The sequence below is a fragment of the Xenopus laevis genome, chromosome 3S (genome assembly GCF_017654675.1).
Source record: "Xenopus laevis strain J_2021 chromosome 3S, Xenopus_laevis_v10.1, whole genome shotgun sequence".
Lineage (NCBI taxonomy): Eukaryota > Metazoa > Chordata > Amphibia > Anura > Pipidae > Xenopus > Xenopus laevis.
In genome coordinates, this window is record NC_054376.1 from 74586517 (window position 1) to 74604707 (window position 18191).

General features: G+C 38.6%; 1 protein-coding gene across 3 annotated transcripts; it reads left to right on the plus strand.

Annotated features, from left to right (window-relative positions):
- Positions 1-413: 413 nt before the first annotated feature.
- On the plus strand, positions 414-17959 carry gtse1.S (G2 and S-phase expressed 1 S homeolog). 3 transcript variants are annotated; one of them, XM_018254330.2, is made up of 12 exons: positions 414-596; positions 3226-3283; positions 4176-4233; positions 5526-6183; positions 8276-8446; positions 8521-8662; positions 8815-9201; positions 11339-11411; positions 13190-13435; positions 14145-14298; positions 15758-15916; positions 17150-17900. In XM_018254330.2, the coding sequence occupies exons 2-12, from the start codon at positions 3268-3270 to the stop codon at positions 17237-17239; spliced, it is 2154 nt and encodes a 717-aa protein (XP_018109819.1). In that variant the 5' UTR covers positions 414-596; positions 3226-3267; the 3' UTR covers positions 17240-17900.
- Positions 17960-18191: the final 232 nt, after the last annotated feature.

The window sequence follows — 18191 nt, forward strand, 5'->3', positions numbered from 1 at the left end:
CCATACACCAATTTGCCCCAGTCAATTTAAATGCACTTTCCACTTTCATATAAAGGCTTCAGAAAATATTCCCTGCTGACAGGTTTAGCAGAAAGTCTTCCAAGAGGTGCTTCACTAATGATCCCCAACCTTTTTTTAACCAGGGAGCCACATTCAAATGTTAAAAACAGTCTGAGAGCAACAGAAACATAACAATATTTCCCTGCTACATGTTGCTGAGGAGCCACTGGTTGGGAATCACTACTATAGTAAATAAACGGGCTGCACAGCGTTTCAGCGGTCCAATTAGCGCATTTTTTCGCAGGGAACTACATATCCCATCAGCGCACGTTTCTTGCATTGGGTGTCGGGAAATTCTTTAAATCATCCAATAACAGAACGCGCAGTAACGATCACGTGATTGTTTGTGATTGCTTGGAATTTTGAAATCTGTAGGTAGTTTCTTTGCCCTGTTCGGTATTGGTCGGTGGATCGGTGGATCGGTGGCTGCCCCCGTTATCTAACGCCACCTTTTGCCTACTCGGTCTCATTGAGGAATAGGGATAAACACAGCACGTGGCGGGATAGCGTAATACGGATGTGTGGCCTGGAATTACGTGAGTTTCTCGAAGTGTTTGCACATTTGACAACATGTTTTCTCGAGATGTGTACTTTTCAAAGGTGGGCTGTCAGACTCGTGTCTGATGTGAATGTATGAATCTTGTAACTACAACTTGGAATGTTCCATTCCTCATCCCTAAGGTCAGCTGTGTTTGGGGCTCTGACACACTCTGAGTCTTCGACACAGGCCCCGGCACCTTCAGTTATCAAGTGACCCTAAAAATAGGTTGTTTTGTATAGGGGTATAGTCCCAGGGCAAGGGAGGACACATTCTCCGTGTTTCTCAGCGACTTAATAAGATCTAATTCTCTCATTGTGATGGTGGAGTAGTAATGCAGCCTAATGACTTTATAACTTTAACTGAAGAAAACCCTCCCAGGCCTGGGGAATGGCCTTACCCTGTAATAAAAGATGGCGGCTCACTGCTGGTTTTGGGATTACCTTAGCCAGATGCCATTTTTATGAGAATGAAAATTGAGGGTTGCCTAAATATTGTCAATGTCCCAATAAATTAAGGTTTACTTGTCCTAACTGCTTGTAATAGTTGAGTAGATAAGTGGGGTGGGGGGACTTGTATCTGAAAATGTAAGAACATTTAAAGGAGAAGGAAAGTCTTCTTCCACTTGGGGTGCCAAACGTTAGGCAACCCCAAGTGATTGTATTTACTTACCTGAAACCCCGGGCCGGTGCTCCGATCAGCAAAAATTGCACTGGCCCGGGGGTTCTTCCACAGATCGCTTCTCTTCCGGCTTCTCCATTCTTCTCGCGGCTGCGCATGCATAGTATAGCGAACTTTAACTAAAAAGTCGGCTATTTCGTTCTACTGCGCATGCGTCTGCCCCAGGACATTTGAAGAAAGACGAAGCCAGAAGAGTATCACTTAGCGGTGCTCGCTGGAATAATCCCGGGCTGGTGCTGTTTTCTGCCGATAGGAGCACCGGCCAGGGGTTTCAGGCAGGGTCGGACTGGCCCGGCGGGACACCAGGAAAAAACCCGGTGGGCTCGATCCTCATGTGCCCCCGCCGGGCCAGACCCCCAATCGAAAGTTATTAAAAAGAAAAAACAGTTGTTTCCTGGAGGAAGTGATGAGGATTACGTCACGTTGGCTCCACCTCCTAGCCGGCAGTGGGCCATTAGCAGTCAGCCGTCACACTGTGCACCGTCTGCGCAGCAGCAAGGGAGAGTGCGGTGCGGCACCGCAGAAAGGGGGGCGGCCCCCCCCCCCCAGTCTGACCCTGGTTTCAGGTAAGTGAACACAATCACTTGGGGGTCCCTAACATTTGGCACCCCCAAGTAGAAGAAGCCTTTCCTTCTCCTTTAAAGGTCAATAAAAACTCATTGTGGCATTATAATATGCCCAGCGTGCACACTTTTGTCATTACTCTCTGCTGTGCTAAAAATATCTGCTTTTCATTCATATAAAGCAGGATTCCTTTGACAAACCCTAGTACTGTCTGGTGACTATTGCTCAAACTAGGCAGTAGCCTCCTAACATTTAGTGTTTGTTTACACATATCCCTATTATATGTTTGAAATATGCTTATACAAGAAGCCAGCATAAGCAAATGGTCCTACTTGTTACCCAGTCATTGAAACTCAAGCCCTTTTCTCCAGTGTTCTTTTATAGAGTTTCATCTTTTACTTTGTTTGATTTGACATTTTTTCAATTGTTGAGTCACACTCCTCCCCTCCCCCCTTTTTGGGTTGTTCTGTCCTGAATCAGAATACTGTTACCTGACCAGCAAACAAGGTAGCTGAGCAGGGTTTGGCAGCAATCTGGATCCCTACTGCTCTCCCCAATCACCCCAAAGCTGCTCTTGTCAGATAACCGTGCTCTGCAATCTCTCTGTATTAGCAGTTCAGGCCATAACAGTTTGGAGGGAAGTGAGAGGTTCTTTGCAGGGCTGTGGACACAGAAACCTGGATGCCACCCACAGCCCTCCAATTGGGCAGCTGTTATATAAAACAATTTAAGGGGTTGATCACCTTTGAGATAACTTTTAGTATGATGTACAGAGTGATATTCAGAGATCATTTGCAATTTGTTTTTATTTTTTTTATTATTGAAGGTTTTTGAGTTATTTAGCTTTTTATTCAGCAGCTCTTCAATTTGCATCTTTAGCAATCTGGTAAATAGGGTTCAAATTACCCTAACAACCATGAATTGAATAAGAGACTGGAATGAATAGGAGAGGGCCTGAATGAAGGATCGGTAATAAAAAGTAACAATAACAATACATTTGTTGCCTTACAGAGGATTTGTCTTTTAGAAGGGAGTCAGCGATGCCCATTTGAAAGCTACAAAGCGTCAAAAGAAAAAGACAATTGTAAAACTATAAAAAAAAATAATGAAAACCAATTGAAAAGTTGCTTAGAATTGGGCGTTCTATAACTTAATAAAAGTTGCCTTAAAGGTGAACCATCCCTTTAAAGAATAGTTTTGAGTAGAGGGCAGTAAGTTTACAGTGGTAGTCCACAGCAGTGGCAAGTTACATGTATTGGAATGGTGTGTTTAAACAAAAATCAACAATGTACTGGAAATGCTGGAACAAGCTTTCCAAATAGCATATATATATTAAATGTGCATCTAACCTAATCTGAAGTTATGCCTCTGTATTCTTTCAGGTCACCAAAAGTAAGATACACACGTTGGAAAGGATTATTGCAATGCAAGCTGGTGGGGGTAAGGCATAACTCTGTTTAATTGTAAAATCTTTATTTTTACATTCTGACAATTGTATGAGAAATAGTTTTGCTGCACTTGGCTAAAAAAGTGCCATTAGAAGGTTTTAGGGAAATGTGGCAGCTTATTTTAAATTGATTTACTAGATTTTCTTTTCCCCATTCACTGTCATTGTCCTCCAGAAGGTGTGTGGTCATTCTATTTCATGTTCAGTGACATGTATGAAAGTGTTTTCCAGTGTCATTGAACTGCAGTTATTGCTGATCTGACAAATTTCAGCCAGTTGAATAACAAAATTATGTTTCTTAGTCCAAGGATGTCCACCTTGCTGCCATCCAGATTTTGAATGTCCCTTGGGGGTTTCAGTAGCTGAATGTCTACATCTTGGGTTCCTTTGATATAACCCATTCATTTGGAAATTAAAAATGCTACTTCTCATAATCAAAACATCTTTAAACTGGTTCACAGGTCTGCTGAATGTGGATCTACCCCTATATTTATTTTACTTTTAGCATTATATCAGGTGCAAGGACTTTTGTCCGTGCATCTTATGATGATGATGATGTAGTGACTTCTAAACAAATCTGGTTCCTGGTGACATAGTTATGAGTAACAGGGTAACAACTCTAGAAAAGATAAAACACACAGCTATATGTGCTTTTCTCCTCAAACTTATAGCATCTTTGAGACTTTATAACTTACCTGTATCCTAATTTAAAATATTGTAATGTAAACAGCAGAATAAATGAATACAGATCTGTTTCAAGCTGGCCTTTTTATGCATTATCTGTAAACACAGGTGAAATTCAAGGTTTCCCATAAAACATTTATTTAAGAAAAAAAGACAAAGAATTGAATGCAAGCTTACCCTCCTGTTTTTATCTGTGTACAGATTTCACTCTCTTGGCTGATGAGAAGTTTGATTTTGACATATCGTTGTCTCCTTCAAGGTAATTTATAAAAGGACCTTCCTTTCAAGTTCTCCACTCAAAATTCTGTTGTATAATGAAAGAAAATATCATTCTAAGTAACTTTCAAGTATATATATTAAATGTCCTTTGTTTTTAAAGTCATTAGTAATGTAATTGCTAATCATTCTGGCTCTGCACTACGGCTCCTGAATTGTTCAAGAAGGCAGGTGATAGATCTTTAGGCTAAGGCCACACTAGGCGATAGCGCGGCGATTTGACTCCCCGCAATCGCTGGGGAAACTTTTGCGCTGGCGTCTATGGGGAATCGCCAGCGTAAAAACACACGCGGCGATCTTTTTTCTATTGTCGCTCGAAATCGCCTAGCGAGGCAATTTCGAGCGACAGTAGAGAAAAGATCGCCGCGTGTGTTTTTACGCTGGCGATTTGTCGCGATTCCCCATAGACGCCAGCGCAAAAGTTTCCCCAGCGATTGCGGCTTAAAAGTCGCGGCGAAAAGTCGCCGCGAGTCAAATCGCCGCGCTATCGCCTAGTGTGGCCTTAGCCTTAGGGGAACTGATATTTGCTAAATTGCCTCAAGGTCAGAACCAATGAACAGTAAGGGGTTCCATTTACAAATATCAATGGAGAAGGATCACTGAAGGGTGCAAAAATGTTGGGCATCCCCAAGTAATTGTATTTAGTTTCCTGAGATCTGGGGCAGTTTCTGAAAACTGCTCTAGCATACTATCATGCACAGTAGAGTGAAACGCCTAACTCAGAGGCAAGAACTGTCTTTTGACTCAAATGCACGCTGAAGATCCAGAAAGAAGAAGATGGTGATGTGGTAGTCCTACTGTAGTACCCCTGACTGGTGCTGTTTCCAGCAAACAGGAGTTTATCTATTTGTCTAAAATATATCACATAATCACTGGGAGGTGCTTAACTTGTTTTTGAGTGGCCAATCAACTGACTATTAGTTACATAGAATTGGGTTCTGCACCTGAACCCAACAATTATTAGACGTTGGGTAAGACCCAAGGTTGTAAAGTGCCTGAATTGTCTGATAGGCTGCACCAGTGCAACAGTGAGTCAGAAAAGAAAAAGGGACAAGTTGCAGCACTTGGGAAGTAAGCATGGACTGCATGTAGTTCTGTTCTTGTAGACTAGTAATGACAGCAGCTTTGCAAGTTTTGCCTCACAACACTTGGGCCTTAAGTTATCCATCTTTGTGCCAAAGCCTTTACTTCGCCATTGTTACATCTGTGATTTGTTGATAGTTCTTGGCTTTGATTGGGTAAATGATGGTACTAAATATCTGCTTTTCATTTTAGTTCCAAAGAGGGCAATGGAGACTGTGACGACGAAGTATTTATTGGGCCTGTAAGGCACAAAGAGAAGTGTGTCAGTGCTTCTATAAGTGAAGAATCGGACAAAGGGAGTCCTTCTCTGTTAAATGAAGATGTTCCTTGGAGTCCTTTAAGTGGCGATAAATTTGTTGAGATCTTCAAGGAAGCTCATTTAGTGGCATTGCAGCTGGAATGTTTTGCAAATGATGACACAAAGGAAGACTTGTCAGCTCAGAATGACACAAACCAATTGGTTGAAAAGTTTGTTCAGGAGTCTAAAAACAAGTTAAATATTTTTGAAAACATGGACAATAGCAAAACTCCAATTGCCCTTAAAAGAGAGACATATTGTGTGCAAGATAGCCCATTTAATCAGCTTCCTCCTTCAGTTCAGCAAAGACTTGTTATGTCTGGCACAGGCGGAGAAAAGAAATCTGCTTTGAATAGTGCAAACCATACCAGCCCTGTGAAAATGCCTAGACCAATAAAGGGACTTTCTGTTTCACCACTAGTGCAGAAGAGTAAAGTTGTGCAAACCAAAAGTACTGCTCCAGTGGCAAACTCTAAGAAAACTATAAGCTGCTTGCAGCCCATCAAAGCAACGTCTTTGGCAACAAAAGCAAATCGCCTTACTGTAGAAAAGGTAATACCATGCTTGTTGCATACCTTCGGATGTCTTTAGTTGAGAACTAAATCTCGATTTAAAACTGGGCTACAATTTTCACTTATGTTTTGGGTTTCTGTACTCCCACAATGTGACAATGGCACTTTAGCAGTGAACGTAAGTGCTTCTAAAGTTGCTCTAGTAACTCATCCCCTGCTTTTCTGATTCATCACACATGCTCTAGCTTGCAGTCTTACCTTTGCATAGGGAACCAACTGCAATACCTGTAGCATCATTCACAGCCCAAAAAACAATGTTTTCTTCAGCACACCACTTACTGTTTCAGGGTGCATCCACTCCCAAGCTGCCTCCAAGTCAGCCAAATTCCTTATCTTGAATAATAGGATATGAAGCACACCATCCTCAGGCTTTGCCTTTAAAACATTTTATTCCAGCGGAATTCACACACAAAATGTTTTAAAGGCAAAGCCTGAGGATCATTCACAGCAGCAGCCTGATAAGTAATTTACAGTACATGGTGGCATAGAAACCAGTTCATTTTGCATTGTTTATTATCAGACTTGCATCACCCGCTTAACTGACAGATGTAAACTTCCTGATGCTTACTGATAATTTTGCTTGATGTTTATTGTAAATACTACAACATTACTAGCTATAGTCATTTTAAATCCCTGAAAGTAATACAAGATCTGTCTATAGGATTTTTGCATGTTGCATGAAAATGAGCATGCATGCAGCTCTTGATTTTATTTTTTTCCCCTCTTTAGAGACAAATATATTAAGCAAGCAGGAGAAAAAATTAAGTCTCTGCCACCCAATCCTACTACCTTTGGACTAACATGGAGTGTCTTAAGGGATGCTGGGCAGCTGGTAAAAATGCCAGGCAATGCACTTGCCAAAAAGGGCCTGGGGAGAAGACTTTTGCATAGGCTAGGTTTTTTTTTTTTTTTTGCTGTCCCCTGTTCCTAAACCGTTAAAAGAACTAAAGCAAATGGGTACAAATGATGTGTTTTATATACTCAACCTCCTGTATCAGCCCAGACGTTCATCACATTTGTACTAGTTTCTGCACTGGAACATAATGCAATTCTACCTGACATATAGGATAAACGAAAAACTCCTAATTTTGTGGGCAACAATGAATACTATATGGTGATGCTTTTACTATGGGCTAAAGATTGTTTCAAAATGTCCCTTTATTGAAGCTCCCTGTAGATGCTACAGTCCTTGCCAGGTTTTAGGTGAGGGGTGGGCATGTTCTAATGGTTCCTTCTAGAAGCACGATAGGAAAGGAATAGCCAATCCCAGCCCTGCAGTCAGCCAAGCGAAGACGGGTGTCCGTTTCCTATCATGTCTGTCTAGCTGCTGATTGGTTCCTCTCCTACAGTGCTGAGTGCCACCAGCTCTCCTGCACATCTGGGAAAAGAGGCAGCAGGAAGTGGAAAAGATGGGCGGGATTAGTAGTGTTTTTGCAGAAATATTCAATATAGTAACCAGGAAGCAACTTTTTTTAACGCTTTCCTCACGACTATCGGTCATACGAAAGATCTTTTATCCATTCTACTATCTGACATATCATCAGATATGCAGGTAAAAAGAAAATTTCTTTAGCTTTATCTGACGATTCGGCATTACGATTATGAACGTTACAATGTTTGGGCACCATCAAACATGCCCGATCCAAATTTTCAGCCCTGTCTGATCTATAAGGCAACCAATATCGGTTGCCTTGTCTCCCACCACACACTCTGATTATTGTAAGCAAGATATTTTGTACGATAATATCTGTGCATCTGGCCAACTTTAGAGGTTTCCTTAAAAAAAATTCTAATAAACAAAATGCATTTTTAACAAATACCACACTGGTATTATTTTTGTTCCAAATCTAGGAAAGTGTATTGCCTTAATCACACTGATTGCAATGGCTAATTAGTTGAAGTGCAATGCCTGTCTTTTGTTGCACAGTGAATGAACATGTATATCTTTATTTACTCAACTAAGACACACAGGAACAGTGTAGGATAAAAGGGGCAGCTTAACGCTATAATAAGATTCTGAATAGAATGTGTGTGTGTGTGTGGCAATGATCCTGTAAATTCTTTTGTTGCAGTCAAAATCTATTAGGAAGATCAGCCCGGTTAGAAAGAAACATCTCAGTAGTGCTGGCTCCTCAGAAGATATTTATTCTGACAAATCCAGTGTTGCATCAGATATCAGTGATTCTTCATTCAACAGCAGCATTGCAGGACAAAACAAAAGGACACTTCCAGCTCCAGGCAAGGTAAAATATTGATATTCTAGTCTAAAATGAGGCACTAGATGTGGTACTGTCTCTTATAACTTTGTCCCTCCTAGATTGGCCTGAAAAAAACACAGTTTAAAGCTCCATCCAATGGTGCAATGCTTAGAAAAAATACCTCCTCTTCATCTTCCTCACTTTCCAGCATGAATGCCAGTTTAAATTCAAGCATGTCTACATCTCCGCCTTCTAGAAATGGTAAGTATTTCTCTTGCTTTCATTTGTGAATCCAGTTATTTTTGCCTTCTACCTTAGATTTTGGAAACATGAGAATTACAAATCTGTTGTACGTCAAATTAGCACGATTTTCTTTAAGCTGATCATACATATTTTATTTTTTATATACACAGCCAAACTTAACAGTTCTCTGAATGTCTCGGTAAATGCTTCGAGGCTGAAACCTAATCAGTCCAGGTTGTCATTAGTTCAACCTTCTGGCGGGTCTGCCTCCACTGTCAAAACAAACGTTCCTGAGATGTCGAAGAGCCGCCTTAAACCAAACAGCACACTAAAATCAGTAACTGTTGAAAATTGCAATAAATTATCATCTGTGTCTGTTGCTCTACCGAAGACACCAGCAGGCAAAATGCAGAGGCAGACCTCTGCACCTAATCTGAACAGAATGCCTGTGTTAAATAAACCAGAAAGTGCAATTAAGGGCTCATCCTGTTCCAAGCCACAATCAAAATTAATGCCTACACCAACAAGCCGTCTCAAGCTGCCTCAGAGGGCTACAGGTATGGATTTATTCAATCAAAAGTGCAAGGTAATATTTTTGTTTGAAAGGGGAACAATTGTGAAAATTTGGGGGCCCATTTACTTAGTTCGAGTGAAGGAATAGAGGAAAAAAAGTTTGAATTTCGAATGGTCGAATATGGCTACTTCGACCTTCGAATCGAACAATTTGAACCAAAATTCGTCGACTATTTGACCATTCGATAGTCGAAGTACTGTCTCTTTAAAAAATTCTTAGACCCCCTAGTTCGCCACCTAAAACCTACTGAGGCCAATGTTAGCCTATGAGGAAAGTCCCTTTAGGCTTCCTAACAATTTCCTGATCGAAGGAATATCCTTCGATCGATGGATTAAAATCCTTCGAAACGTACGATTCGAAGGATTTAATCGTTCGATCGAACTATTATTCCTTCGATCGTAGGAATAGCGGTTAATTAACCCTCGATATTCAACCCTAGGTAAATGTGCCCCTTAGTGTTTTTTCACCTTCCAAACAATTTTTTTTTTTTTCTCAGTTCTTCTTTTCAGATGGTTCATCAGTAAAAGACTTTTTTTCAGTTGCTTTTCATCTTTTTTTTTTACTGTTTTTCCAAAGTTCAAGTTTAAAGTTTAATATTTCTCTCTGGAAGCTCAGTGATACAGATTCTGAATTTGCTACATTATTTGATACATTTCTCAGCAGCATCTGTAGAATATTAGCAACTGTTGTATCAAATATCACAGCTGCCTTTAATGAAACTCTGGTATTTTGCTCAGCAGGGACAAAGATAAGACATGTATCTGCTGATTCAGAAAAATTAAACTTCAATATTAGAAAAATGTTCACAAATAGAAAGTAGTTGGAAAAAAGCATTTATGGTGATCTAAATCTGAAAACAAGTGAACTGGGAAAAGTGTTGGAAGGTGAACAATCCATTTAAAGGAACAGTAACATCAAAAAAAGTGTTTTAAAGTAAAAAAAAAAAAATAATGCTGTGTTTCTCTGAACTGATGTTTGCTTCAGAAACACTTTTTTTTTTTTTATTGTTTATGTAAACAAGCTGCTTTGTAGCAATGGGGGCATCTATTCAAAGTAAAAAAAGCTTAGGTTACTTAGTAGATAAGCTCTGTAGAACATACGTGTTATCCACTATTTAACCTGTGTCATTTTAGCCCTTTTTCATTTTCCACCATTGCTACACAAGCAGCTTGTTTATATGAACTATAGTAGTTTCTGAATCAAACATGCCAGTTTTACCAGTGCAGGGCAACCATACCTGATATTTTCATTACTTGAAAATCTAAATTTTTTGGGTGTTACTGTGTCTTTAATATAAGCAGCATCATACTGAAATAAGAAATGTTCTAACTATAAACAATTAAAAATTCTGAGCTCTTTCTAAAATAATGAAATTCATCTCCCTCTCTACATTGGTCTTTACTCCTGTAGGAGTTGAAAGTCTGATTTTGATTGACAGTTGTGGGGGTGCTCAATTTGCCAAAGAAAAAAATGTAGTGGAACTCCCTCTTAAAATCACCAGAAATCCTGCCTCTATACATGCAATAATTGTGCAAAAGTCCATTATTTTGTTATTTTATTTTTGCTGCAATCCATTATTTGTTAGCTCTAATACTTCTGCTAAGAAAGGGAGACCCCCCCCCCCCAAAGAAAGATTAGCCCACCAACTCCTACATGAATACATGGAGAGAATGAAGAAAAACAGATGACTAGAGGTGGATAATGAAGATAAACTTTTTCTGATTTAAGAAATGGTACAGAATTTTTAACACTTTATAATCTTCACAATCCAACCACAGTCTGATCCGATTTTTACATTATAGATACGGGGATCAGATATTGTAGGATCCAACAAAATCTATTGCTCTTGCATATTAAGATCAGATAAAGTTTGAACCACAATCAGATCAAAATCTCCCATATAGTTTAGCCCTTAAATGGCAATAAGGTCTTCTAATGCAAAATTCTCCAATCAGAGCTTCAAAACTCTCAAGTGCACTCCATTGGCCTTACATAAAAGACCTAAATTCATGTGGGTTAATGTGGAATTTGTGAGTATGCAAATGTAACAAAGGTTTTATGTTAGAAAGCTGGATCTTTTGTAAGCCATTTCTTTAACCTTCATTAATCTCTTCCTGTAGGAGTATCGCCTGATCGGTCTGTGCTAAAGACATTGCAGCCAACTCGCTTAATGTCCTGTGGTGATCTTGGAAGGTGAACATGCACAACTTCTATTCTGCATTTCTTTCTTTCTTTTTATATTCTCTGCCTTTTAGCACATCACCAAAGTTTGCCTGCCCAAGTGCAGCAACCTCATAACAACCAACTGATGTTTGTGTGAATAGTACTTAGGGAGTTATGCAATAAAAGGTGCAAATCTTGCAACAGATCCAGTCATTTATAGGAACCAGTAACTAAGTGATATCCTTGTTCCCTTTTCCCCTGTAATGTACATTTTGTTTGTGTGGAAAAATCATTTTTAGACCTTTTGTTCTTGACACTTGCTCAAGACCCTCATTTGTATAATAAGGATACAGGTTTATATAAAAAAAAAAAATATGGTTATACATGCAAATCATCTAATAGTTAGTTACAGGGCTACCTAGGCCAACAAATAACACTGAGACTGAGCCAGCCATCCGGTATTTTACAAGCCCCCTGCCATGTTTAATAGAATATTGTCGCACCTTTTAAAAAAAAAAAAAATGCTGCCTTGTCTATTTAAAGTGGTTGTTCACTTTCTACTCTTTGAGTTGAGTTGTTTTCTGATATTTCACCAGAAAGACTTTTTCGATTACTTTCCATTTTTTATTTTTTACCGGTCTTCCAAAATCTAAGTTTAAAGTTTAAAGAGATACTGACACCAGTAATTTAAAATTTTTTTTTTTTTTACATCTATCATAATATTGTCTTTGAAAGCTACTTATAACTTTGCCATAAAGTGTTTGCACAATGATTTTACATTACATGACATATTGGTAAATTTTACTTAACTTTCATATTTTAAAAAGAAGTTTTTAGTGTCAGTATCACTGTAATGTTCCTGTCTCTGGTGTTTCAGTCTGGCAGCTCAGTGATCCAGGTGTAGATTCTAAACTTACAATTTGCTACATTTAGTTGATACATTTAGTTAATACATTTTTTAGCAGTGTATGTGGAACATTTGCAACTATTGTATCAATTTTAATATGTGCTTGTAATGAAACTCAGGAATTCTGCTCAGCAGGGACAAAGATAAGAAATGTATCAACTAAATGTATCGGTTTAGAGAGTTGGTGACCACCCCCCCCAGAGCCGCTTCTGAAAGGTGAAAAATTAAACTTACACTTCAATATTAGAAAAAACGGTCGCACAGAAAATAGAAAGTAAATGGAAAATGTATTGCTGGTGAACAAACTGAAACCAACTGAACTGAAAAAAGTGTTGCAAGCTGAACAACCCCTTTAATGTTTGCTTTACGGAATTTTCTTTGCTGGCACAGAATTACAGATTTGCCCACTAACAACTCATGAGTTCAGTCAATAACAGGAAATTCCATTGACTCTCTGTGACTGAACAAATGGGGCCGTAGTGGGTTGAATACAGTGAAACCTTAATTTTACATTCCCTGATTTTAAGTTTCCCCTCATTTTACACTGTATTTTTTGGTCTTCCCTATTTAATGCATAATACATTTCTCTGATTTTACATTTTTCCTGGGCTTTGCGCTTTTTTTTTGTCCCCTGATAAACATAAAATGGGGATTCTACTATATGTGTTATCAGCTGGCTTCATTTGACATTAGTCTTAATATAGTATGGAGGTAGAAGTTTGTATAACTGAAACCATCTATTTGTACTACACCAGAAAGTTGGGTGATAATTATTTGGAGATCAAAGGACCAGAACACCGTTAACTCTCTCTTTTGGTGATTATTCTTACATATCGCAAACATTTTAGTTTTTCAAAAAAGTGTGTTTATATATAATTATTATTGTCCCCCCCCTCTCCAGTGGTATAGCTGAAAGCACTCCACTGAGATCAACACAAGGCACTGCAACTAGCAATTCCTCTGTTGCAAGATCTGTTTCCGCTTCACCCAGTACAAAGCAAATATCTTCTTTGCCTACTCCACTGAGTCGGAGGACATCTTCTGCTCTGATGACACCAAGGACAATCCCAAGATCCATTTCATCTCAACGGACAGTGCAAGCTCTGCAGGCTTCAGCAAAGCCCAATAAGAAACCTCTTGTGAATGGGTAAGGTGATGTATGAATGTGTAGTCCAGAACACATCCCTGTTACTTAATGTAGGTTTTATGTACATCTAACGTCATCAGAAACCTGTCATTATCGGCTAAATATATGTATGTGCACTTTTTTAAAGAAAAAAACACTACTGTATTTGTATTTTTACTTTACTACATTAAGCAGGGGCATAACTATAGAGGAAGCAGGCCCTTCTCGACTTTTGGGGGCCTGAAAAATTATTTGCTGTTGTGCCCTGTAAAATCAGTTACACCACTGATTAAAAGTACATATATTAGATGTGCACTTCCCCTAAAATAATCCATCAACTAGTATCTTGCTATGTCTTTAAAATAAAAGAACAGCAGTAAAACTAAGCAGTCTCTTCCATACAATAGGAATACCCATATAATAATTTAAGCCTTAATATATTAAAGGAACAGTAACACCAAAAATTAAGTGTTTTCAAGGAATGACAATATAAAGACTTGCCTCCTGGGCAAACACCAGTTGCACCAGTGCAGGGCAGCAGTACTTTATACTGTCATTCCTTGAAAATGTTTTAGTTTTTGAGGGTTACTGTTCCTTTAAGCTTGCTGTGACCTGGGTAGAATACTGTTGCTTAAAACAAGTTCCATCAAGGCAAACACTGGACCTATTAGAATTAAGATTGAATTCCATTGAATTTCCAGTATTAGCTTTTCTTAACTTCTGCTCCTAGGCAAAAAGAAGGCACAAAAACGGCTTCTAGTCCAGGCTCTCCCACTGAAGATTTTGCTTCAGCAGATGTGATTCCTTGTTCTTTGAAGTTCTCTCCTGAAAGCAAAAATATGCCTGTAAATGGAAAAGAAACTCCTAAATCTTCAAACAAAGAGGTAAACATTTTTACAATTGGGGACTACAGAATTGCAGTTTCATACACAGTCTTAAAGACCCAGTAACATATTTTTGTACTTATTGTTGTTAAACTTTCAAATACTTTCAGTTCAGTTATTTTTTTGTTTCGTTTTGTTGTTTAATGTGGAATATTAGCAAATATTGTATCAATTCTACCAGCTGCCTTTAAAGGAGTTGTTGACCTTCAAACACCTTTTTTCAGTTAAGTTGGTTTCATATAGTTAACCAGAAATAAAGACTTTTCCCAATTTTTTATTCAATCCCTGCTGAACAACCCCCTCCCCCCCGAGCTGCTTTAGAATGTAGAAAATGAAACTTTACACTTCCAATATTAGAAAAACAGTAGGGATGCGCCGGATCCACTATTTTGTATTGGGCAGAACCCCCTAATACTTTGCGAAAGATTCGTCTGAATCCTAATTTGCATATGCAAATTAGGATCCGGATTTGGTTCGGCCGGGCATAAGAGCTAAAATAAGAGCAGTGGAGCTTATGGGTGCCACCTTCCAGATCACTGGTCTTCTTCTGTAAGTGAGCGCCGTATTGGTGCATGTGCAGTTGGAGCAGTCTTTTGGTTTGTAGCAACTGCACTTGCACCAAAAGTCCTGGAAATTGCCGAAGGGAAGGAAGAGGACCCAAAGAAGACCGGAAGATGGCACCCATGAGTTCTGCTGCGCTTACTCTGCACCAATATGTGAGCAAACTCTTAGGGGCACCTTCAGGGGGGAAGCAGGGAGAGGGACTACTTAGGGTAGTAGGTAGGGGCTTTTCTTATTGGAGGGTTTATTTCTCCTAATGTTCCTGTCTCTGAGATTTCAGTCTGGCAGCTCCGTAATCCACGTGCAGGTTCTAAACTGTTATAATTTTCTACAGTAGTTAATAAATTTTTCTCAGCTGTATCTTTGATATATTAGCAACTATTGTAACAATTCTAACCACTGTCTTTCATGAAACTCCGAATTCAGACAATATTTGGGTGTCACTGGTGTCAAAGGAGTTTCCACATACATCTTTTTAGCATTAAGCATTTGCTTAAATATGAGAAACTATTTATTTTTGGTAACTCAAGACTCTTGTTTAAAGGGATTTGTCCCTGGTTTATGTGCTAAAGACTAGAGTGCTAGAGTTGTTAGTGTGGTTCATTAGCGCAGCAGTGGTAACAGTAATTCATTACTTATGGCCTGCTTCAAGCCAGATTTCGGGCTCTATACAGTACTTAAAGTGCTGAGACATTTTTGTCTATCTTTGACTTTAGCACCAGGGGAAAAAAAATCCAAAGAGAATAAAAGAATAAAATGTCAGTGCAGTGTGGAGTCTAGCAATGTGTGGATATATATAATTTTTTTAAAATTATCATGAAATGTTGCTATATGTGGAAGTGCCATGTAGTTGTGAGGAGGCTCAGTTTGTGCTGTGTTTAATTCCCCCCTTAACTAGGTTTTACTGGTTGATATTGAAGAGCTAAACCATGAAAGCGATGCTAAACTGAGGAAACACTCGTCAGCTGGAAGTGATAGTTATCCTCTTATTGACCTTTCAAACACGCCCGAATGGAACAAAATAATCGTTCCATTAAAACCAGCTAATGTTGGTCAGGTGAGTATATTCAGTTTTAAACCATATTGCATCATATGTGAAATTAGTCCTTTTATTAGGATAGTATAGTAAGCAGGTGGCATTGTGCAGATCCTTCCCATGTACCCACGAGCTAACAGTGCAACAGTCTGAGCTGGGGATATGTCCATCTTTTCCATGTATTCTGTATTAACCTTCAGTGTGTAGCCCTGAGTACAGAATTGCACCATTGGAACATTTCAAGCAAAGGTGGACTTGTTGATTACTATGTTGGCTGTATAATGGTCTTGCAGCATATGTATAATATACACAGCATTTATGGGGGGGGGGCAGTGAGATAACCCTAAGAATGTATATGGGGGTACTTCACAAAATGAAGCCATGTACAGTGTGTTTATAGTTGTCATGTATTTGTTTAGGATGGTGACAAGGTTGCAGACCATAAGCCTTTGGTTAACATAACTAATTTGCTTCATAGTTAACATCCTAGTTCCCTGCTGTATTTGACCCACTGTCCTATTGCCCAGAATACAACTCCAGGCCTCAGTCCACTGAGATGATTTTGTGTAAAAGGATTGTAATTGTGCTTTCTAATTTTCTTTACAACATTTTGTATTTGTCGTTGGACATAAGCAATTGCCAGTGAATTATTTATCTGATTTGTTGACAAAATAACCCAGCTCTATGGTTGTTCTTGAGTTATTATACAGAGAGACCTATTTGACTTTTAAAAGCTTTCTTTCAGCTGCTTTTGTGGTCACGTGTCCGTTATTTTAATACTGTCATCTGAATGAATTATTCACACCTCAGGATAGGAGTTAAATGGGAATACACAATGCAAATTATCTGACTTCTGTCCTCAATACTCCCCTCCTACAATAGGAGGCTATAATAGAAATAACTGAAAATTCACTGAAAAGATATTAAAAGAAGAGCTGCATTATATAAAATAACATGAATTAATCCACTGGGAAAATATTCAATATAGCTTCTTGTTGCTAAGGTGATTGTCCAGGGTAATGATCCAAAATGTATTATACTTGTACAATGCCTCAACTATATTCACTGACACTGCAGTACCTGTACTTAGCTGTTAGTTATTGGTTTACTAACCATCCATGTTGGACGGATGTTCCTTAAACTGTTCAGGTTGGTATTTGTATTTATCAGTTTCTTACTAAAACTTGTAGTTATGTCAAGAATTTGTTTTCCTGTATGTTTGTCATATAATTGGATTTGTTTTCTTCTTTTTAGCTGATAGATTTGAGTTCTCCTCTTATCCAGCTGAGTCCTGGACTGAACAAAGAAAATATAGTATTTGATTCTCCACTCCTGAAGTTTTGAAACACCAGACTTTTTAATAAAAATACCAAAACTCTGCTACCTGTTTTATTGCAATAGCATTATATATGTGACAAACATGGTGGATGTGTAAAGCATGGGACTTTTTTATGCTGCAGCAAGAACCAGTATTCCGGAATACATTTTGGATGAGAAAATGCACAGAAAGTACACGGCATAAAGCCCCAGACTTACAAGTGTTGTAGGTTTATAATTTACAGAAAAAATGGGAGATGTAAAGAAGTGAGGTGCATTGTGTACCCTGTGCGCACACACAAGTTGAGGCCAGCGCACACAACAAATTGTGGTGTGTACAAATAATTGTGTGTGAAAAAACAATTGTGTATTAATTCCAACCTGAGCACACCATTTTTAAAAACTACGCACGATAGTTTAAAATGTGCGCACAAAAGGAACTTTTTGCACATATAGCCGAGAAGGAATAAGAAGAGAATATTGGTGAGGTGTGCTGGATAAGACCCTACTGACTTTTCAGTTAATGTTTCTTAAAGACTCTGAAAATAATGGACCAATTTTTTGATGAGGGACAAAAAAATGAAATATATTGGAAATGTATTTTAAAAAGAAATCTGCCTGATCAAGGTTATAAATGTTAGTGATTTGTTAAATTTTGTGTAAATAAAATTAACGTAATTCTTACAAATGTGTTGTGAGGGCGTATTTCTTCCTTTTTGCAATTTAATAAAGGTTTTATTTTGTGGATCCATGTATTTCTTTCATATGGCTAGTAATACTTTTTGCCTAACACCGGAAAGTCTTTCTTGGGGTTAAATATATTTATTTAAACTATAGAACGAATGTGCTTAAAAATATAAATAGAATAGCTATATACAATCACATTCAAAATGAAGGTTGTGGATACACCAGCAGAGAAAAGGCTGATCTGCTCCCGTCCACCCTGTTTTGTACTTGGCATCAGCCTATTCGTGCACAT

Bases quoted from the DNA above. Each gene is read 5' to 3' on its own strand.
- gtse1.S (XM_018254328.1), top strand. From the start codon at position 631: ATGTTTTCTCGAGATGTGTACTTTTCAAAG. The intron at 661-3,225 runs GTGGGCTGTCAG...GTATTCTTTCAG, and splicing joins GAGATGTGTACTTTTCAAAG to GTCACCAAAAGTAAGATACA. The intron at 14,299-15,757 runs GTAAACATTTTT...CCCCTTAACTAG, and splicing joins CTAAATCTTCAAACAAAGAG to GTTTTACTGGTTGATATTGA.